The 23,121-nt window shown below is 38.5% G+C and overlaps 1 protein-coding gene across 3 annotated transcripts in view; it reads right to left on the reverse strand.

Annotated features, from left to right (window-relative positions):
- Positions 1-23,121, reverse strand: part of TRPC3 (transient receptor potential cation channel subfamily C member 3) — a 43,509-nt gene that overhangs the window by 3,327 nt on the left and 17,061 nt on the right. For 2 of the 3 annotated variants that reach the window (XM_057405137.1, XM_057405140.1), the window contains exons 3-9: positions 15,817-16,002; positions 8,995-9,159; positions 6,321-6,537; positions 4,523-4,756; positions 3,683-3,947; positions 3,036-3,231; positions 1,043-1,252 (exon numbers count right to left, since the gene is read on the reverse strand). In XM_057405137.1, coding sequence (XP_057261120.1) covers positions 1,043-1,252; positions 3,036-3,231; positions 3,683-3,947; positions 4,523-4,756; positions 6,321-6,537; positions 8,995-9,159; positions 15,817-16,002 — 1,473 coding nt within the window. The remainder of the gene's footprint in view (positions 1-1,042; positions 1,253-3,035; positions 3,232-3,682; positions 3,948-4,522; positions 4,757-6,320; positions 6,538-8,994; positions 9,160-15,816; positions 16,003-23,121) is intronic. The other variant, XM_057405138.1, reaches the window with a different exon arrangement.

Raw genomic sequence — 23,121 nt, forward strand, 5'->3', positions numbered from 1 at the left:
TAAGGAGAGACTCTTTGAACTGGCTTTAACAAAGATCTGTTATGGATCTGCAGTCATAATCCTGCTTTTAACTACAAATACATGCTCAAAACTATTTCTGCTTAGCTTCAAGTGTTTTTCCAAAGCGCTCTTTTCAGGAATAGTATTGCATTTTTTTAAAAAAGGTCATTGCTCGACCATTCAGTGATCACAAAGCCATTAGATCCCAAACAATACAAGATTTTTGTAGCAGCGGGTTAGAAATAGAAGGAGAAAAAAAAGCCATCTTTCATGAGAGAGCTTTGTGACAAATGCAGAAGGTTTGTTACTACCAAATCAAATACCAGACTCTCCTTTCAGATACACTAATAAGGATTACGTAAAAAATGTGTATCCACAGGTAAAATTCAACCCCCTAACCTGCATCTGTCATTAATTTTTAGTGACACTGCATTCCATTTATATTTGTAAAGAACATTTAGATACTCAAATTTAGAATGCCATTAATGCACTGAAGATTACTACTGTTGATCCCTTCCTCTTTCCTGTTGTCTTCTGTTGAGAACACAGCTTTTGACAGTGGGAAGTGAGTATTATACTGACCACACTTCATTTGTCTCCTGTCCTAGTGAAAGGAAAAGTTATTTCCTCTTATTCCCTCCAGGTTTGGGTGTTTTGGTTTTTTTTTGGTTTTCTGGTTTTGGGTTTTGGTTTTGTTTTTCTTTTTACCCTGAACTAAAAATCTTTGTAAGAGAGGCTGAAAACATCCCTATTCAATATTTAAGTTATTCCTTGTGTGAATTATTTGCATCTTTAAGTACTCAGTTATTTTTATTTTTATTGTGTTTTTCCAGTCATTGGACCTTGTTATCCTAAGAAAATTTAAGGCTATTTTATTGTTTGATATAGTATATTTAGGCAGTCTGCAATGTAGATCTATGAAGACAAATGCTTGACTAATTACCATACCATCATTGGAAGCACAGGTTATATCCTAGAACAAAAAGAAAAGCAAAATGCTATTTACAGATCTTCATTGCAATGAAGAGATTTCAGTACCTACCCTAGATTTGGAATTGCCCATTCCCATTTCAATATCCTTCTGTAGTCGTCTCCTTCTGCACTTAGAAAAGTTAATGATCCTCATGATGAAATAGAAAAAAGATTTGGGGCTTGGTACAAGACTGAATGGTGGAGGTAATGTTTTTCCATCATCAAAATATGATAACCACAGTTTAGAACGAGCAAATTTCCACTCTACATCACTGTCATCCTGTGTAAAAATATAAAAACAGGTACGTGCTTTATTTTTAGGAAATACAAAACTTTTTCCACATGACACTTCTGTTAAATATTGACCCTTTCTGTTTTACATAAAATGTTGCTTGCTAATAAAACTCCCAGTAGATTTGCAAAAAGGCAACCACTTTATTAAGTCCATTTTAACTAAATTTCAGTTGTCTCTTTATGGCAACATCTCATTGACAATGCTTAGTTGAAGCATATGAACCATTTAAATAAGTGTTATTTCTGCATTGAGTGAAAGCCAACATATAAATTCCTTGCAATTTAAAGTGGAACTTTTGGGGGTTTTTGAAGTCTCATTTTTCTCCTTAAACTGGTCACATGAATTTGGTACTTGCATAAGTGATGAAGTATTAGCCTCAAGGCAGATGGTTAAAAATGGTAGTACTCATTAGCTTATTACATAAAAAGTGAATCCAATTTATGATGGAATATAGAAGACACAAACTTTGTTGCCATGCAGAAATTGTGTTAAAAATGACGAACTGATTTTGTCCTAACAAACACATTCTTACTGAAGTACTCAAAGGCTAGATTTGGTTTATTCCAAAGGTGAAAAGTTGATTTATTGTAACTATTTTTCTCCTGCTGAATTCTCTGTTATTACCCTAGAGTCATTGAAAATACTGGAAATTACTTATCTATTTTTATACTCTGTCTTAAACAATATTTTTTTATCCTGCTAGTGTGGGTGTGCACCTGCATCTATGAGAATGTAGTATTCTAATAATATCAAAACTCATGGTCTGAAAATCTGGCAATATAAATATACTTTAATTTCAGCAACTTAATTTTTAAAACCAAAGTATCTTCTCTACTTTAAAATTTTCTGAATTTCTTATTGGAGTTGGATGATAAATATTATAATTAGTTGTCTCTTAAAGTGGAGATACTTTGTTATCATAATGAAATTCAAATAAACTATATGTCATTTAGTAAGCAATGCAGCTAATAATTTGTGTGAAATCAGAGTGTTCATTCAACTGAGCCTTTTGGCAGATTTGGAGCAATACTACCACTGTGTTTTCAGGACATATGGCAAAGCTCAGTAAACATAGAACCAAGTTTTGATATCGGACCTAAAGTGGAAAAAAGCACATATTACAAACAAAGCATATAAGCATTGCAAAGTGTGACTCAGTCACAACAATCTTAAAGATGGTACCTGTACCATATTTCACCTACAGAGGCATATAAATATAATAAAGTATATTCAAGTATCACTGCTGTACACAAGTGTCTAACTCCTGCCTATTTTGTTAAAAAGTATGATGACTGGAACTAAAAATCAGATCTCCATTAAAGCCCACATGAATACAGCATTTAATCTGTATTCTAATGACTTGTCAGAGATAGAAGTGTACTACATTAAAGAATCATGAAATAAACATCCTAAGGAAACTGGAAACAATAACCCATGTCTAAAGTGTTATGCCCAGTAACCTTCATTTCTACTTCACAGCAGTCTTTGTTTTAGTATTACTTTAGATTTTAAAATTTCTGACTGGATGACATCTCCTTATATGCGTACACATGGCCCAAGATGAACTACTTATTCAGATTCTGTATGATTATGCAGCTTGGCTGGGTTGTTAGATAAAGTCAGTCCTAGGAACATGGTATTTTTTTTGAGATTACCTCAGTAAAGGAGATAACTATACTACTCCTGTATAATCCAGATGCGCTCACTGAAATAATTCTTAGTAATTCTGCCTTTTCTCAACATAAAACAACTTGAGAACAGAGCCCACCTCAATTTCTTGGTATGAACTGTTGATCATAGCAATCAGCATGTTGAGCAGAACCACCACCATCGTCACATTGTATATGCCATAAAGAACATAACCAATGTTCTCTATGAATTTATGATCATATTTGAGGACAACAGAGGTTACTTCAGACAGGCCAAATATTGACCAAAATAAGGTCTTGAAACTTTCTTCCACTCTGAAGGGGAAAAAAAAAAGAGGAAGATGCTATTAACTATCTACACAAATAAATATATGAGTTGTGCTTACAGTAAGTGATAAACAATCTCAAGCAGTTTATCTGTGAATCAGGTTTGTAGAGCACTGATCAAAACAACAAACCCAGAAGAAAAAGTTCATGGTACATTCAGTTTCTCCACTATGCTCCACCAACTGGTTTCCCACAAATCTGTGTGATTAACACAAGGTAAAATTATTTCAAACTGCAACAAAATCTTCCATTACGCAAGCAGGACAGAATTTTGTGTTCTGATGAGATACCTGATTTCCCACTGACTTCAGCTGGTTTTTTCTTCAGTTTTATTTTAATGCTAGGAAAGAGCATACAGTATCTCACAGTCTTTGTTACCTTAGTGAAAAACCTGAAAGTTACATATTAGCTTTTTACTTAAACAAAACTTCATACTTACGTTGTAAAGGCTGGGTTTAGTTTAGCTCCAAGGTAGTAGGAATACAGTATGAACATTCCAATCATAAATGCAAGAAATACCATAATAAAAAGGACCATAAACTTGAAGATGTCTTTAACAGTCCTTCCGAGCGAAATCTGCAAAGGCCCAAAACTCTCATTTGCAGGCAGGATATATGCGATACGAGAAAAGCTAAGAACAACAGCAATTGCATAAAGGCCTTCGGATATTATCTGAGGATCAGATGGGAGCCATTTATCTCTAGCTGGAAGATACAAAATATAGGGGTAGAGTTACTCATTTATCACAATGCTGAAAATCAAGTCTTGATAGGATTTTTCCATGAGCAAGTCTGAATTTAGTTGAGACAAATATTCAAAGAGTCTAGCAGTTCCCTTAGTCACAAGGAATAAATCTAAGTTACATCACCTTCTACTAGTACTTGAAAGAACATGATGTTTTCTTCTGCAGTTTGCATTTTAACCTGACATATGTAACAATACATAATTCCTTACTGCTTCTCTGAAACACAACTGTTTTATCTGAATAAGCACTATGCTAAAGACAGAAATTTATTTGTATTTTTTGTTACTGATGGGAAGGTAACAGTGTTGGATAATGAACAATTTAATTTATTAATCACACCAGCTTTTCCCACTGGTACAAGTTCAGGATATAACCTAATTCCCTTTGAAATCAAGATTTATGCCATTTGCCTCAATGGAAGTAGGATCACCACAAACACATGCAAACATTCATCTTAAAGCTTCAAAATGCTTTATAGTGCATCCTACCAGTTTTTCTATGTTCAGATCTGTGTTGAAGAAAAGTTAAACTCACCGTAAGTAAAATATTCTATTTCTGGAGGAAGTGTAACCTCAGAGAGGTCATTCTCCTCAATGTAGTTGTCCACATATTGTTGTGCTTTTGTGGCCTGCAGGAATGCCAGAAGCCTTGCTGTGAAAGCAGCAATGAAAATGGACAGCATCCCAAAATCCAAAACATTCCATAACTGCAAAATATATTCCCTGGGTCCTTCCAGCCACAGCTCTTTGCATTCTGACCACATCATACCTGCAACAAAAGGTGACAAACCACATTGCAATGTTGGCCAAAATCTTTTCACTTACATTCTCTGCATTCCAATTCATAAAACCAGGTGGTACCAGTGGAGCAAAAATTCACTTATTTGCAGTGTCACAGCATCATCACACACCTTGAGTAAGGCCCTTTTGGTTTCAACAGGGTTGATCAAATAGCAAGTTATGAATTGATACGTGGCGATAAAGCTCAAACATCTCCACATAGGATAGCATAGAGCCATGACTTTGCAGTGAAAGCATTATGGCCTAAATAAAAAACAGAATGCTGTACTTCTGAAGGAAGAATGTTAAATATGGAAAAAGAACTCTTCTCACTTCCTTACCATTTATGTTCATAAACCACTTCTGAATCAGAAGGGTTCACATTTACAGAGGATCTCAACTATCCAGCTACACAGACGACCAAATACAAAGGGCACAATTGAACTACTGGTTCTCCACTTGGCAGAAGAAGATTGCCTTTCAGCCTAGCAAGTGGAACTTGGTTATGTGCAGTTCAGTTTTGGCTCAGCAATTCAGAGGGGGTACTGCTGCCATTCCAAACATATGCACAGCAGCCATGCACTGAATTGGCTTAAGGCTGGTTGTCCCTGAGCGCCCAAGAAATTTCTCACAGTGCCCAAGTCCTAAAGACCACTAAAATCTCTGTCCTTGCCTCCTGTCAAATAAAGAGGCTGCTCCCCAGGAATGTATGTTGGGACTACCAGAAGGCAGCACACAGATATGCATCTCCCTACTCTAACATAATTTAAGACAAAGCAGGACTTAAACCAGGCATATAGGTGATTCAAAAGGCAGTGTGAGGCACTGTCATGTAGCAGCCACCTGCTACACCTACCTCTTTTCTCTCCCACAGCCTGTAGAAGCCAAGAATGCTACATTATCATGCAGCTAACTGACATTTTGCCATGTAAAGCACTTGACCTGGATTAAATGCTACAAGACTGCATTTTCTGCTGTATGGAGTTTCAAACAGTCTAACAGTTTTGTGAAGAAAAGAAGGAAAACCAAAACCAACCAACCAAAACAACACAAAGCAACCACACAGATTCCAATCCCCCCTTTCCCCCCTCAATAAAAAAACAACCAAACAAACACCCTCTCAAATCTATAACAACAGAGTAGTGATAACTGACTCCAGCCACTTGACACTGGTAGATACTGCGATTTCCCCACATACTGTGTCAGCACCAATGTCACTTAAGCACTGATGTGCTTTCTGGCACACGCTGTTATTATTTAAGAAAGCCACTTCAATAAAGTATGCTTTCTGCAAACCTGCTGTCCCGTTACAAATGCCAGAATTACCACACAGTGCGGCAAATCAGCAAAAAAAATTTTACCCCATGCTGCAAGAGGGGGCAGCAAAGAGATGATCTGATGCTTTCACCAGTTCTAATGTACTGTTATCTGTCTTAAGGGTTTATTCTAATCATGCAACAGCAGGAGCGAAGGTCTGGGAGTGGACTTTTTTATTTTACAATTTATATCTGCAAGAGAACAGCTGACATTAAAAGAAGGGGCTATATACCTACCAAGTACCCACACCATGATCAGCATTTCTGTCCAGGTGAATTGGGTAGTCTTCACCCTAAAGATCTGCTTAGGGTAATCAGTAACAGTGACATTCGGTAGCGTTGTTATACCTTCAAATCTGTCAGAAGCATTGAACACCAGTAGGCCCAGGAAAATAATGAAGGATGCTGCATGTGCCACAAATTTCATAAATGGGCTTCGAAGAATTCTTCCAAGCTGCAAAGGCAGAATGAAAGTTTTCTCAAAGGAGCAAACTCTTTCATCAGACATTCCAGAAGTGTAAATGGGCACTCAAAGCTCAGGACAGTCTGAAACCTCATTTTGAAAGGATACTGAATTGTGATGCTTTACCATTTCAGACTAAAGTCTCCCAAAGGCAACCTCATGGAGTACATTGTCTCTTTAGGAGAATATATGTTCAGAGATCTAAGTGCCAAATAAATAACTCATGTCTACTAAAAATAATGACTGTTCCCTCAGAATGGACTAAGAAGAGTAAGATCAGAAATACTACTATTTTCACATAAAATCAGCTGATTTCATTCATATCTGTACCTGGCAGAAGTACAAAACAGCAACAGCAGAGGCAGTCCATCTGCCTCAGAAGAGAGGACCATCTGCCTCCAGAAGACCAGACTGGAAAGAGCGATAGGCCTGTCACAGTTACTCACTATATGAAAAAGTCTATGATCCCATCAGTACTAGCCTGCAAGCCAGCATTAAAAGTGCCACGTTATAAACCCACTTTTCTGGGGGCAATACTGCCAGTAAGCTTTATTTAGGCAGTAAAGGTCTCATATGGCCTGCGCTGCTGCAACTCCCCACCACATACTCAAAAAAACCGCAGGTATTGGTGAGGCTGCACCACAGACAGCCATTTATGCACTAGCTAAAGCACAGAAGTGGAACTGAGATTACCTAACTACTCTCTTTGGAGGCATCTTCAGGGAATGCACACGTAGGTTTACTTGTCCTTCCCAGCCTACTTCCTGTTGGGAGCAGTACCTTTGGAATGCACCTCCTTCCTGTGGCCTGAGGAGGACAATGCTTGTCCTATCTGCACAAGTTGTGGCAAGGTGGATACTAGATAGACTTCTTCATCTTAGCTGCTGCACACCTCTTAAGGTCACAGGTCTCCTGTCTCCTTCACTACAACAAATAATATACTTCTCTGTACATAATGTCCAACCTTTATTGATGTTAATGTACGGTTATAATATGATACACTATCACATACATCACCAATATTATGCAACATTCCAAAATTTCCCATGAAGAGCTGCTAAATACAATCAGCAGTATTGTATAAGAAGAAAAATCAATTTCAGGAGATGGGGGGCTTCCTCATTTCAAGGAATGGTTTTCCTGAAACTGGGGTCAGCTACTATGAACTATGCAGAGCAGCACACACTAAACAGCACTTACTACCTGTGCAAACAATCTCAGCTTCCCTTCCTGCTCCTGACCTTTAGAAAGTATTTGGAAATGACAGTATCAAATTGCTGATAGGGATGTACAGTACTTTTATTTGAAATGAACACTAGGAAAAATGTCAGGTGTTTCTAGTACTGAGAATTAAAGCTCAAGGACAAATGTCACTTTCCTATATTAAACACCGGCTAAAAATATATTAATACGTTTCTGTGATATGGAGCTGTGAATGAGGAATATCTTTACTACAGATGTTGACAGATAGTGACATTTCAGATAATAATGACAGTAACAATTATACTGTTTTCATTAATGCTTATCTTTAAAGTAAATAAGTATTCAACCTACAGAAAAAGACAGGTTCCCCTGAAACATGCAGGCAATCAGCAAAATCTTATCCTTTTGAGGTGAATTATAAGAGCAAAATACAAATGAGCAAAACTCACATTTAACTCATTAAGGAAAAAATTTAAATACCACATTCAGCACAAAGCAAATTTACTTAAAATTTTGAAAAAAGGTAATGTAACAGAGAAATTGTCCTCCTTCTGATTTACCAAGTATCTATCAATGTGCTTCATTTGCAGACAATTCACATGCTACAGTCTAGAAGTATTTCAAAGAAACTGCTGTTATTTTCATTGTGAGATCACCAGGGAAGCTGGAAGCACCCACCTATTTCCATAATGGGGCAATAGTTTACAGTTAAGCTCTTTTAAGAATACACCCTACCACATGGTCGGAATACTGTGTTTAATTTCATTTCTGCTCTATGGTTCACCTGGTAAACAGATCTACGGTAGGAATAACAAATATTTTACTTAAGATTCAGTTCTGCATCCACAAATCCAACAGATGCTCTGGTAATGGTTTATACTGGAACAGCATCAGATCTTAAGATGCCATCAGAGGAGACCTAATACAGAATCTGAGTGGTGAGTTTCAAAAAAAACAAAACGTGTTACTAATACAAATACATAGTAGAGATTGTGAAGTAAGCACAATTTCATTTAAACTTAATGACAGTGTATTTTCATGCTTCATCACCACGGTCCCCTCTTTATGGTGCAAATAAAACAAATAGCATTTTTTGACTCAAGACTAAAGGTTACTAAAAATACCTTTAATTAGTTAAAATTCGTAAGCAGCAGAATTGGAGGTACAATATTGCATTTTGAGTGCCAGAAATTGAAGACCAGCTTCCAGAATTGTACAAGAGATGTAATTTATAAAATTCAGTACCCTGCTACACGGTGCAATCCAATAACCAATAGCTAGAAATGGGAGGCCCAACGCCACAACCAGCACAACCAGACACTTGATAGCTATGGTCTGCTCCCGCAATCCTGAGAGATTTTCATACCAGATAGTCAGTAGCTGTTGCTGGCAGTTTGGATGGGCTACAAACTGTAAAGAAAAAGAAAGAAAACCAAGACATATTATTATTTGTAACAAGAACTATGTAACTGCTACATACATGATTAATTTAAATACTTGGTTTTAATTTAGACCTTAAAAAACATGTTCTTTTTTCCTTTCCTTTAAATTAAAGGTTAATTAATAAAGAAGAAACTGCAGAGCTGATTTAAAACAGCACTTTGGGGACAAGGCTGCACATGTTGGACAGTAATCATTGATAGAAGCCTCTTAATGCATTATTAGAGCAGCTTCCCATATCCAACTGCATCGTGTCAGAGTTGAAACTCAGTCTTCCAACAATTTCTCAGCAAATCAGGCTGATGCAAGGTACATGCAGAATTTCTGTGGAGACTGAATATTTCAGCCTGACCATAATCAACCATTTCATTCATCCCAATCTTCCATGAATTCTTCCTTAAGTGTCCCAAAATTGAACAAGAGCAGAGAGATTGAATCATTAAGGTATTAAACAGGCACATATTAAGGATGTAGTAGCCACTTAAAAAAGAAACCAGTCAACTTCCATCTTTCTTCTATGCAACAGGTATGTGCAAATGCTATTTTCCTAGCTTCAGTAAGATTTTAGTATGTTCACAGGGAAAGGGAATGATTCCAAAATTAACTATGGAATGATAAAATGAGCTGCTGCCAACAACTGCATTTGTCTTAATATGCTGTAACTTTCATTTTACTAAAATCACTTTTGGGCGAATTTGTTGAAGGGTGAGCATGTATTGCTCTATTTTTAAACCACTGTTGTATTTCTTTAGGATGTCCACTTTCAGCAACTTGGACAGAGGAGACTCTGCTACCACCCCATCATGATCATGCTGTGTAACCAGGAATGTGAAGGCCATGTGTATTCCCTAAGTTCTTTGCCCATTATACTTACATTTCTGGTTAAGTCCATTTCTGAAGTCCTATCATACTTATCATTGTCACTATTATACCATGTCCTGTGAGACATCACGAGAGCGCTTGGGACATCAATTAAACACAAAGGTAACAGCCTAGTTATTACGTCAATCTGAAGAAATCTGGTAATGTAGCTGTCACAAGAGCTGACAATAACCAGTAAATCAGAGTAAAGAATGCTAGGCAGTTTCACAAAAAATGTTTTAAAAATAATTCTGATAACTTCGATAATCCTTGTTGGTCTAAGAGTGAGATTTGATCCAAGTTTCTTACACTTAAAAAGTGTAAACTTTGGATATCCATTTTATCATCCTTTGTACTCCATTGAGATCATAATGTACTATATACACTGTTGTTAGCCAGGTCTTGCCTGCAAAATGCCATTTATGTGCCAAATCTCATTAAAAAGAACATTCAGTAGTACAACAGGGCAGATTTCATTTTAAAAGTAAAATTAAATCCTTGGCAATGAAAACAGGCAACCTTAAAACTCTCAAGAGGAAGAATCTGAAGCTGTTGCAGAAACTTTAAAAAGGGAAGCAACCTTCATATTTTAACCTATTTTGCTCTAAATGGTAAGTCCCAAAGTATTTTGGTGTGCGATTCATGACCAATTAGATCATATATTAATGCAGTTTGTACCTATAGTGGAATGGCCAACAAAAATACATAAAAAGATTTTTAAAGTTTTTTTTTAAATATCAACCTAAATTGTTTGTATTCTTTTTATTAGGCTGTCATCTTTGAAGCTGCCAACCTGGCCCATTGGAAAAAGAGACTGGATTTTGTATACTCGTGTATTCTGACTATGCACCCGGTCTCTTCTTTTGCTAAAATAGATCTCATTCTCAACACAGGACATCAAGGGACCAAGCAGGTTAATTGTGGCCAAAGTCAGGAATGAAAGTAAACAATTATTTCAAATTACAAAGACATTTTTTAAAAACAGACTTAAAGCTGTACTGAAGAGGAAAAAGAAGAAACACCCACATCATTGTTCCTGTTACCAGAAGCAATAGTAAGAAACAGCAAAGGAGATTTAAGGTAGCTTGCCTAGGGGTATAAATCAGCCCTCAGGCCTTCTTGTATATCTCATCCAACGTGTGCTGGTTTATTCCTCCTGGTTTATCAACATTTTGATCTGACAGCAAGAGAAGATCTGCCTGTGCTATAATTTTCCCCAGAAAATGGAGAAGTTCGTGAATAAGATGCCAGTGGATATGGCAAGATACCTGGCACTAAGTCTAACAGCTCTAGAGATCTTAGCAACTTATTTAACTGTTGGCAACTGCACAATATGCACCACTTCCAAGCCCTCAGAGAAATTTATGTCACTTCTTTCATCCATAAAAGCACTGAAATTCATCCTTCTCTTCAGCTCACTGAAATACTTGAATTTCTGATTTCACTATCCTTATTTTCAGCAACAGTTTTCCCCTAGCTGTTTCCCTGCCTTATGTATCTGTCTTTCCCCCCAGCTTCATCTCCTCCAAAGACAGTAGGTTCACATCCTATTTCACCTATGAATCACACCATCGTACATCCTTCTGCATTTCTCTTCTCTCATCCTGCTTTCCATGCAGTTTCTTACTTACATATGTTGAACTCATGATCACATTTATTTAACATTTTAGGATCCAATCAAAACCCCAGTGAGCAACAAGGATGCAGAAGGACAGTATCTAGTCACTAAAAGCTCTAATTCTTAGTTATGCTGCCTTTCTGGGCATAATTGGCTATAACACTTCACATTTCATGACTGTAAACCAAGTCATCAGTATGTAAATATTTTTATGACTAAGAGTGATCATAATGTTATTTATCCTTAACACCCTAATGACTGAGTTCAGACCTAGCAGGAAGAGATCCTGGCATACTTTGGTACACAAACATACAATGTAGAAAGAGAATTTTGAATCTTCTTTGTTATCTATTGATTCAAAACTTCAATGTTTGAAAATTAAATTCTGTGATTTTGCTCAAACTCACTTGGAAATTCCATTTTGATTTTTATTTCGGCAAGAAATGCAGAATTTGGCAGCGTCAGCACTTCTCTGTAATTTGGTTGACAATCTAAGGACAGAGTTAAAATACAATACTGAAAGCACTATTGCTGCAGCAATTCAGCATACTGCATGAGCCTGCTTGTTCTAACTAGTTTCTCGGGGGGGGGGGGGGGGGAAGGGAGGGGAAGGAGGAAAGAGGGGTGCTATTTCTTTTTTTTGGGGGGGGGATTGTTTCTTTGTTGGGGTTTTGTTTTGATTGGTTGGTTGGTTTTTTGCCCCTCCTTTTATTCCCCCCATTCTATTTATTAATTCCCTTAGTCCTTCGCTATTGGGACTGCACTTTCAGTCTGAACCTTAGCTTCAAAATTATATCCTGCTTACAAGGTAGGCTACACTTTAATGTAGTGACTAAGATAGTAAGTGCAAGAGTTTCATTACTAATGGAATTAAAACTTCCCGTTTCCCTAGCAGTGAACTTGTGAGCACGCATGCTCACTTGTCATTTGTTTTTTCCTCTCTCTTCTCCCTCTGAAAAGGGCATATGGCTCATTAACCATTTCATGGACCTGTAGTTCTGTTTGGCTGTGCTGTCTGTAACAGCAAACTGACCTTAATGTAGCTGACTCAGAAACCCAGGTAGAAATACTGAAAGGTAAGAAACGTAAGCCACATCCTTGTCTGCTTCCTACAGCTATAGGGTGGAAAACATTCTGAGTGGAGTTCCCACATTTGAATCTGTTCTGCAGTCAGAATATCGCTAGAATCTGCCACAGTTGTAACAGAGCTGACCCCAGCATCAAAGGACCACCATGGCAGAGACATTTCCTGGCTCAGTCCTTGCCATGCCCTCTTTAATGGCCTGTGAGAGACTGATCTGAAATCAGACTCCACTGTCCATTGTCTCAAAGATTGGCCTGAGAAAGCTGAGATGGAATTCCACCTATCTTTTGTTCAGAGATGGGTGGGAGGAGTTGAGATTAGACTCCAATATCCATTGCCTGGGAAAAGGGTGTGAGGAATTGAACTGGGATTCCACCATCCATTGCCTGAGGGATGAGTGGGAAAGAGCTAAACCTCTTCCATCCATTACCTAGAGGATTGATGTGAGGAACTGCTACCCAAATCCCAAGAATTGCTGCAGGCATGCAGTTGAAAAGCTGGCTGCAAGAGCAGGGAAACTGGTCCACCAGGGAAGTGTAATACATGACAGGAAGAACAGAGGTACTCCACTCAACTCATTCTAAAAGGGGGAAAAGGTAATCACCAAGAGAGACATCACCAGGGAGCCACTGCCATGAGGCCATGAGGATGACTCCAGAAGGACACCTCTGTGAGGACACTTTCCTCTGACTACTACGGACCCTGAGGGACACCCTCCATGAGACACTGCTATGATGGCAACTCCAGAAGACACACTCCACGGGGTACCTTCAAGGAAATGACTCCAGAAGGACGCCTCCACAAGGCCACCCACCTCCAATGGACTCGAGGGACATTGCTCCAATACCGACTATGAATCCTGAAGAACTCTCACCGCTGATGATGGCAATGGATCCTTGGGACACTGCTGGATCCATGGTGGTGACTTTCTCTCTCCCCCTGCACCCTGAATCCTTGCTTCATTTTCTGCCTTTTTTCCAATCTGTCCTATCACTATCCCCTTTATTACAGTAATTTCCCTTTTTTGTAATAATTGCCCTTTCCTAATAAACCAACTGGTCAATTATGGTACTTGACCTTGTTAGCATCTTAATTTCACTCTTTGGATCATGAACTGAAACAGGGTCCGACACTGGGGTTTTCTCCAATTGGACCCTGACATGGCCATTTATAGGGAGCAGCATATGCATGAATATGGTAACAACTGTGCACCATCTATTTATTTCTTTGCACCAAGATCATTAGTCTTACAGGTTCTGAACTGTATTTGTCACAAATTGGAGCCAAAACCTTGAGTTTATATACAAATACTTAATCTCTTGCAAGAGGAGAGAACAAATTTGCTACATGGAATTGTTGTTGGTTTTTTTTTTACTACATAGATTATTGTTACTCTTAACAGACTTGTGTGATCCTTTGTTCAGGAATGGATTCCATCAGTGACCACGACCTCTTAGAAGAAAATTACAGTCTTCAGAAAGAAAGCAGAGACATAAGTCTCTGCAAGGGTTTGGTACATATTAAAATGCAATAGCATAAATAATTCATGTGTTATTTAGGTATGATAACATGCTCATAAACTTTGATTCTCTCCCTGTTTTATTATTTTTAATTAATTTAATACTTGTATATATTTACCTTGAATTTTGGTACTTAATATGCACTTATCTGCTCTAAACCAATTCTATACTGGAAAAAGTGTTTTGCTGTTTAGGATATGCATTCACGATTTTTGTTAACCGTCTGTTGGGGACATAATAAACATCAGTATGTCCCAGTTGTTCTGGCAGACTGCTTTCAATTCATTTTATATGGCAGATTGACTCAATAGGTGGCCACAGAAGGCAGTGTTATTTGTTCTGAGAGACACAAGACACATCTTGTGGAGAAGGTGAACCTAATGGCTGTTAAGAATGGAAAAGATGCTAACCATGTAAACCGGTAGCTGAAAATAATGCATAGGCATTGCTGTATTTCTTGAGTCCTCCCACAGTACGACACAGTATTAACTATTTTCTGTGCTAGAGTAGTGGGATCTTGAAGAGAAAAAATGTGCCGATATATTGGGAATTTCCATGATTAATGGATATGTCCAGTGTGTGATACACAGCTACACTTTTCAACACATAACATTCATTCACAAGATAACTGTTCATTAAAAATTACTGTGAGAGGCATTAACCAAAACCACATTGTACTTTACAAAACATTGATGAATACAGGTGCAAAGATGAAGAACTGAAATCAATTAATTAACTACAAATTGATTAACCACAAATATCTTCCATACGTTTCCAGGACCGAATTTTAAAATACATCTTAAAGAAACACTCTGGTAAATCATGTAGGATTTCTCACTAAAACCATACAGCTGCAAATAAACTATATGACTTACTGTCATACTTTAAAATAAATCAAAAAATGATATACTTAAAGAGAACTTAGATGTACTCTTCCTTTTTCAAAGTATTAAAAGACCTTTCTTTAAAAAAATAAAAAAAAAACCAAACCACCCAAAAACCTCACCACAAACAAATAAACAAACATTTCTGATGATAAAAATGCTAGTAGATAGCTGCAAGACTTACTTCCCACAATTTACTTGTCTAATTCAGTTAGAAAGCAAAGATAATAAAAAGAAATAACGAACAGACCAGATCTTTTCACTGGTTGAAACCAATACTTTCACCAATACAGCCTTCTCTTTGGATTAGATATCATCACACAGACCGGCAACAAGACTCAGCTTGCTTTCACCGAGTGAAAATATGGTCACACTAAAATGTCTTCTTTTGGCTTACTCAGGAGAAGGGTCTGACCAACTGTGTGTCACCTTACTAGCCCAGCTGATTTATGTTATTAAAATCTCCTGCCAATTCTCAGCTGCAGAAAATAGACTAAACAACTCCTTTGCTGTAGTCCACTTCAGCCTTGTGAGAATCTTGGTTACGTACACTATGTCTCATTAATGCATCTGACCGCCGGTCCATAACACCCATGGGATAATGAGGCAACACTGCATTCTGATTACACTGTCTGAAAGCACTTGCTATGAGGACATTACCTTTTTGACTTCATACTTAATGGCCAGCTTCACACGGCTCAGTGATGCTCTGTGTCTCTGCGCTTCAACTGGTTCGGAGTTTAAATCCCCATTCAGAATGGCCTCCACTTCTTCTGAGTCTCGGCAGAGGTCAAGAACACCCACCACAAAATCCTTGCACTGCATAGACAGCTTGCGATAGTCATTCTGAAACAGAAGGGTTAGAGAAAACAGCCCATGATGAACGTGCTTAAGAGTCAATGGCAAGGAAAAAGGAACCCGTACAAGTTGCTAGAAATGAATAATGTTTGACTTTTACATACTATGTCAAGTGGGAGCATATCAGACATGACAGAATTTTTGTACAGCTGAATAATTTCTCTTCTGACACAAAGTAGCCACTTGAACAGAAGATGATGACAGGTGTTTAACAGAGCATTTGGAACATTACATAATAGTGTGATGAAAATAACCCAGATGGGCAGCAAGGGGAAGTTGAATGGACAAATCAGAATTGTTCAAACAAACCAGGACCAGAACTCTTGAAATACTAACCTCACCCTTGCAAAAACTTCACAATTAATGAAGTAATTCTTACAGGGTTGCCTCCCAGGCTACGAATATATTTCTGCTCTTTCTACACTGCTAAAATGACTGCTTACTCTCTACTCTGCTGTATACCGTAATCACTTCCCTCCATTTCCCACCCACTCTGCTTCCCACTTATACTTGGAACACTTCATGCCCAACAATATGTAGAGTGGGTTACAAAGTAACTGCAGCGAGTAACTGTGGTGTGAACCTGGACACCAGTGTTATGGGCAAAATACCCTGAATTCCCTGCATAGGCAACACAAAAAACAGCTTGTTCAAAGAACCGTTCAAAGCTACTAGACTCTCAAATTGTTCTCTAATGATGGCTTTGCTGCCATTGCCGTTTCCTCATTTAATGTCTTTTTTTTTTTCCTAAAACCCTCAGTTGTTCCCCCCTGCCTAAGTAACTTTCACGTCCTTGAACTGCTAGTTTTGTTAAATATTCAACTCAACATCTGTAAAATGGTATTGAGAAACTAACATGCTCTCAGTAGTTTCAACTTATTCTGGGAAAAGATGGAAAAGAAGCTGCATAGGATAATTACAAGAATCAATCATGGTTATCAATCCCACAGGTCAGATTCAGATATGAATCAAACTGAAACATTACCATAGACAAATACTACTAGGAATTGTTTTATTAGGGAAGATCAGCATCCTAGGTACAGGCTTGGAAACAACCAGTAATAATCATAGAACTAAACAGCACCTTGTCATTTCCCTTAGTCATAGAGGACAAATAAATACGGTTGCCAGTGAAATGACAGGATGTAAGTTATTGTAGATTTGGTTTTGGTAACCAAGAAAAACAGTACAGAAGAGCCAATTATAAAAATACTGGGATATATGATTAAATTCATTTAAAGGATGAGCAAGCATTCGTATGACTAAGACTTAGAACTTTTAAAAAGACAGTCTCATAAGAAAGCTAGTCAAAGGAGTAAAATATAAGCATGGAGGTCTAACTGCAAAGAATTAAAATTAGTAAAAAGCACTGAAATAAGTAAAAAGTAGTAAAAAGTACCGAAATAAGTACTTTTTAAAGTAAAAGATGTGAAAGTGAGACATTAGATCCCACAAAGATAAAAGCCTTGCAGAGGAAGACTCCAGAATGGTGGCTAGAATAGTAGTCTTAAAAAAAAGACAAATAAACAGAAACAGTTTTTCTTGACAACCTAGTCAAGAAAGACCGTTTCATCATAGAGACCAAGAACTGAAAGTATAAGTTGCTATAATTCAGGCTTGTAAAGGATATTAAGCAAAACACAATGAGGTAAGGCAGTGTAAAATGAAGGTAGGGACTTTCTTCAGTGCAAGCAGGGTAGAGACTGAAGATAACTCTAGTGAAGCCTAAAACAATACCTTGCCTTCAGTCAGATGAAGTCTTATGTTCTTGACACTGTCTATATTGTTTTCACAACAAAATTGTTATGTATCTGTGAGAACTTGAACACTCTTTCTTAAATTTCCAATTTCAAGCAAGAGTTGCTTATACATTTCACTACAGCAAAAGAAAGGCATTTATTTAATGAGATGGCTGAGCAAAAACTATGCTAAACATCAGATACAGCATAATATTAGTTCAAAAGGAATACAGCTGGCAATCAATTTGTCTTTCAACATTATGAAGTAGCTGTAAATCTGCAGTTTGCAGCACATGAGTGGATACACTAACTCCAATGAATTTAATCATAGTTCTATATTCCTAAAACAGAAACTAAATTTTTTCATGCCTGAATTTGCAGGCACTTGTAACTTTACGGGGGGGGGGAGAAAGTCTTTGTTTTAGTATTATTTCTATCTATCCTATGCTCAAAGGTGATACTATATTACAGTTTAATAAAGTTTAGATGGTTTTGTATATTATTCAAGTGCTTTACGACAAAATCCAAATTTTGTCCTTGCATCAATGAACATAGGCAGTCCAGTTGTGGGGAGTGGCTTCATTTACAATATCTTTTCTCATTCCTTTTCTAACTGAAGAAAGAGAAGGAGAAATAGTAGACTTGTATTATCTAGAAAATAAGTTACACTTGCTAAGGGTTCACTCCATTTTCTTTACTATTTAACTATTCTCTTTTTCCTGAAAACAACACAGAAACATGATAGCAAAAGTTACATTACTAAGAAGTTACTTCTCTAACAACTTTCAATATAAAAGTCAGGAAAATTAAATGGTGATACTTCATGTGTAAGCTGTAACCAAGTCTCACACCACACATGCAAGCAGAGTACAGCCTAGCATCAGATTCATAAAATGTGAACATTCAAGTATGTCTCTGCTATAGTCACCCGTACAGGTTAAAAGAGCAATTAACATAGCTTTCTCAATTGGTACAATCTAAGGAAGAAGAGCACATTTTCACTGGCAGTTGTGAAATACTGCCTACAAATGGCAAAGTGGTGTAAAATCACCTCGTTTTGGCAAAAGGGAGGCAAATTGTGACTGTAGTGCTATCACATAAAGACTGCTATTTCAACACACTACAGATGGTTTGATTTTGCTGTTCTCTCATGAATGGAGATTCATTTCCATGAGTGTGTCAGAGCTCCTGACTGATACTGGCAATGGGTGCAAAGCTCCTGCCACCACAGCTCACATGGTATTAACTGGCATCCTGAAAATTACACCCATCCACCCTGCAAATAGCCCTGCCGGTTCCTGAAGGACAGACTGCTTTGCATGGACTATTTCTCTACTACCCAAGACGCATCCACGTTCTACTGGAAAATTAACAGTGCTACACGTTTTTGAATAGGTGGATAGAGCACTTGCTTATAAAAGTTATGCTTACTGCCAGATAAGATTAAAGATACCATGGATTAAGTTTTATTCTTTCTAATTTAAGTATTAAATATAGGCTACGTTACTTAGAAATGCTGTTATGGGAACTGAAAACAAGCACATGCACTGTTAAAATCTAACTCAGACTTTGAATCTTACTCTAGGAAAACTTGTCAGATTTGCCTCTCAAGGTCTTAACCGACTTGTGTATTAGGAAATCAAGTTTATCTCAGTCTATTTCTATTTGATTGCTTTATAGTATGAAACAGACAAACACTACCCACACTGTAACCATGGGACCCAATTTTCAATCTTCTACCTCTAGGGTGTTTTATGAAGACCAGAAAACAGAATCTGTGGTCTCAGTCATCCACACACACCTCTGCTTGCTCTCAAGAACATACAAATGAAGCCACCAGACCACTCATATCTTCTATGTCCTAAAAAAGGCTAATGCCACCCCTACCTCCCCCCCCCAGGGAACACCAGGCTAAGGCACCTATAGACTTTAGGTCTGAAGTAGGGTTCTTAGCCTAGTTTTTGTCATAATACTCCACCTCCTTGAACAAAGTCCTTTTCCCATTAATTCACAACCTAATTCCACTGATTTCACTGGCTATATCATCTTAAATGATCTCTCTCAAAAATAAATTATCGGTTATGCATACATTGTTAACACCAAAAATATCAGCATGTATTCCATGTTTCACAGCTACTGTAGCTGACACCGGTACCTAATGGACAACTGAGGATGACTGGAACTGCAGAACTGTCTCTCATGAGCCCACAGGAGGACTCTGGCACACATCAGTGGTTGGACCTCAGCCTGCTCAACTCAGCATAATGTGCTCTCACTCACAACACTAAAGACTAGCGTGTGACTTTATCTATGAATTTTACAGAACCTATCAATCTGTGTGCAAAGAACAAATCATATAAACAAAGAAAACTTTAAGTGATTTCACTCAGATGATTTTAACTATTCCAATGAAAATTTGTACTGAGCAATCACATGCAGGCAGACAAAATGTATAGATCTGTTTTCTATTAGGAGAGCCACATTCCTGTATGCACCACAGTTTGTGACCATGCACAACTGCATAACTAGATCACACACATTATATACAGTTGTAGATTTATGTTGAGTATTACATATCATATTACATGACCATTTTGAGATCATGCATATAGTCAGCATATAACACTAGAGAAACTGTATATGCTAATCAAGAACGTAATTGCAGTAACAATTATAGATATGGGACTTGCCTTTTAAAGGTTAGATCTAACCGTAGATCAAGCTTGAGCACTCTTTGTTAGTTCAGCTGAGATAGCATTATGTAAATGTACTTGGAACAGTGACAGATTCCCCTTTTAGATGCACGTCCTCCTCTTCCGTTGGTTTCGGCAGGAGCTTTTATCAGAACTGGGAACAGGGATTTATCCTATAAAAAGCGGGATGACAATCTTTTTTGATCCTTCTATGATGGACCAAATACTGATATGGTATCAGCTAGCACAATTTCAACTGTGAGAACTGAGTTTGCCTAAACAGAACAATATTTGGTTGAAAGCTGGTATACGGAGACTGTCATGTGGCTTTTTAGCTATCTTGACCTGTTTTTTTCCTATGGCAACTCCAAAGGAAAGTTCCATCAGCTGCTCTGACTGCTAGAAATTCTCCCATCGCTATGCAGTAGCAATTTTAAAGTTCTCAGGGAGGAGGGTAAATATCAATTAACTTTAGCTACCCACAGCAGCTACAGTGATCAGGCTCTGCTAAAAAGTAGAAGAAAACATAAAAGGAGGGAATATTGGTATTTTGTGGTCCTACTGCGACTGGAAAACATGGTACTCCAACTATGGTAATGACCACTTTCTTTACATTAAGATAAGATACAGGTCCAGACTGAGCTTCCCTAGCCAGTCTGTGAGGTACAAAGCAGTACAACTCACAACTCTCTAACCTCTCATAAAGACAGACACCAGTAGAACACCACTCCATAACTTTTTCTAACTGTTACGGTTTAAGCCCAGCCAGTAACTCAGAACCATGCAGCCACTCACTCACTCCCTGCCTTTCCTCCCCCTAATCCCAGAGGGATGGGGGGAGAATTGAAAGAATGTAACTCCCATGGGTTGAGATAAGAACAGTCCAGTAACTAAGGTATGACACAAACCGTTGCTGCTACCACCAATAATAATAATGATAAGGGAAATAACAAGGGAAGAGAATACAACCACTCACCACTCGCTGACTGATACCCAGCCAGACCTGAGCAGCGATCTAGCCCTTTCAGGTAACTGCCCCCAGTTTATACAGTGGGCATGGTGTGCTGTGGTATGGAATACCTCTCTGGTCAGTTTGGGTCAGTTGTCCTGTCTCTGCTTCCTCCCAGCTTCCCCTCCTCCCTGGCAGAGCTTAAGCCTCAGAAAGTCCTTGGTCAGAGTAAACATTATTCAGCAACAACTGAAAACATTGGTGTTATCAGTGCTGTTCCCAGACTGAAAGTCAAAACCACAGCAGTGCACCAACTACTAAGAAGGAGAAAAATGACTGCTACTGTTGAACCCAGGACAGTATCCACCCCTTATTCCATACCATTCATGTCATGCTCAGATCCCACATTTTGCAATACCATCATTCTTGTCTCATATATGTATACATACATATATATATACATAAACACACACACAAAGAGAGAGATACCATTCCTTAGTCCATGGACCAATCCCTATAAAGCTGCTGAGTTCATCCTGTCCATGATGTCAGGCTCCGTCTCTTGTAACAGTCTTTCAGAGCAGGAGAGACAGTGTGCAGTGTGGGATTGTTGCCTGCTGATGACATCGCAGAACTCGTCTGGTCACTGCTGAGCTCCTCTGGTTTCGTTAAAGTTCAATCTTTTTTGGGATGATGGTTGGAGGGAAGTCAGAGCCAGTCACTGGTGACCTGAAGACATCTAGCTGGTGGGCTATAAAATTGCTACGTAGCAGGCAACAGCATATAATTGAGTTCATTGGCTGTTCTCCCCTAAAATCAAATCCCCTTGAGGTACACATCGGACTTCCCTAGCTTCCCACATTACCCAAGTATATCCAGGTCCCTGAACAAAAGCAATCCCATGAATGGGCTTGCCTTTATCTGAAGCAGGAATAACCCAGATTGTCTTCCCCAGCAAATTCCTTATGTGCACCATTTCTACAGTACATAAAGGTTCTGAGTGCGCCAGGCCAGCCCTATTGGCAGATCCTCTGGTGTTGACCAACCAGGTGGCCTTTGGTAAGTGTGTATCCCAATGCTTGAAAGTTCCCCCACCCGTTGCTCTCAGTGTAGTTTTTAACAGCCCATTGTACCGTTCGATTTTCCCAGAGGCTGGAGCATGGTGGGGGATGTGATATACCCACTCAATGCCATGCTCTTTGGCCCAAATGTCTATAAGGTTATTCTGGAAATGAGTCCCATTGTCTGACTCAATTCTCTCTGGGGTGCCGTGTCGCCACAAAATCTGATTCTCAAGGCCCAGGATAGTGTTCCGGGCAGTGGCATGGGGCACAGCGTATGTTTCCAGCCATCCAGTGGTTGCCTCCACCATGGTAAGCACATGGTGCTTGCCTTGGCAGGTTGGTGGGAGTGTGATATAATCAATCTGCGAGGCCTCCCCGTATTTGTACTTCAGCCATCATCCTCCATACCAAAGAGGTTTTAACTGTTTAGCTTGCTTAATTGCAGCACATGTTTCACACTCATGAGTAACCTGGGCAATAGTGCCCATTGTTAAGTGCACCCCTCGATCACGAGCCCATCTCTGTTGCATCTCTGCCCTGATGGCCTGAAGTGTCATGGGCCCACCGGGCCAAAAATAATTCACCTTTATGTTGCCAATCTAAGTCCATCTGAGCCACTTCAATCTTAGCCGCTTTATCCACTTGTTGGTTGGTCTGGTGTT

This window comes from Pezoporus wallicus, unplaced genomic scaffold (assembly GCF_028554395.1).
Source record: "Pezoporus wallicus isolate ANWC-B61680 ecotype Strahan unplaced genomic scaffold, APGP_CSIRO_Pwel_v1 contig_6789, whole genome shotgun sequence".
NCBI classification, from domain to species: Eukaryota; Metazoa; Chordata; class Aves; order Psittaciformes; family Psittacidae; genus Pezoporus; species Pezoporus wallicus.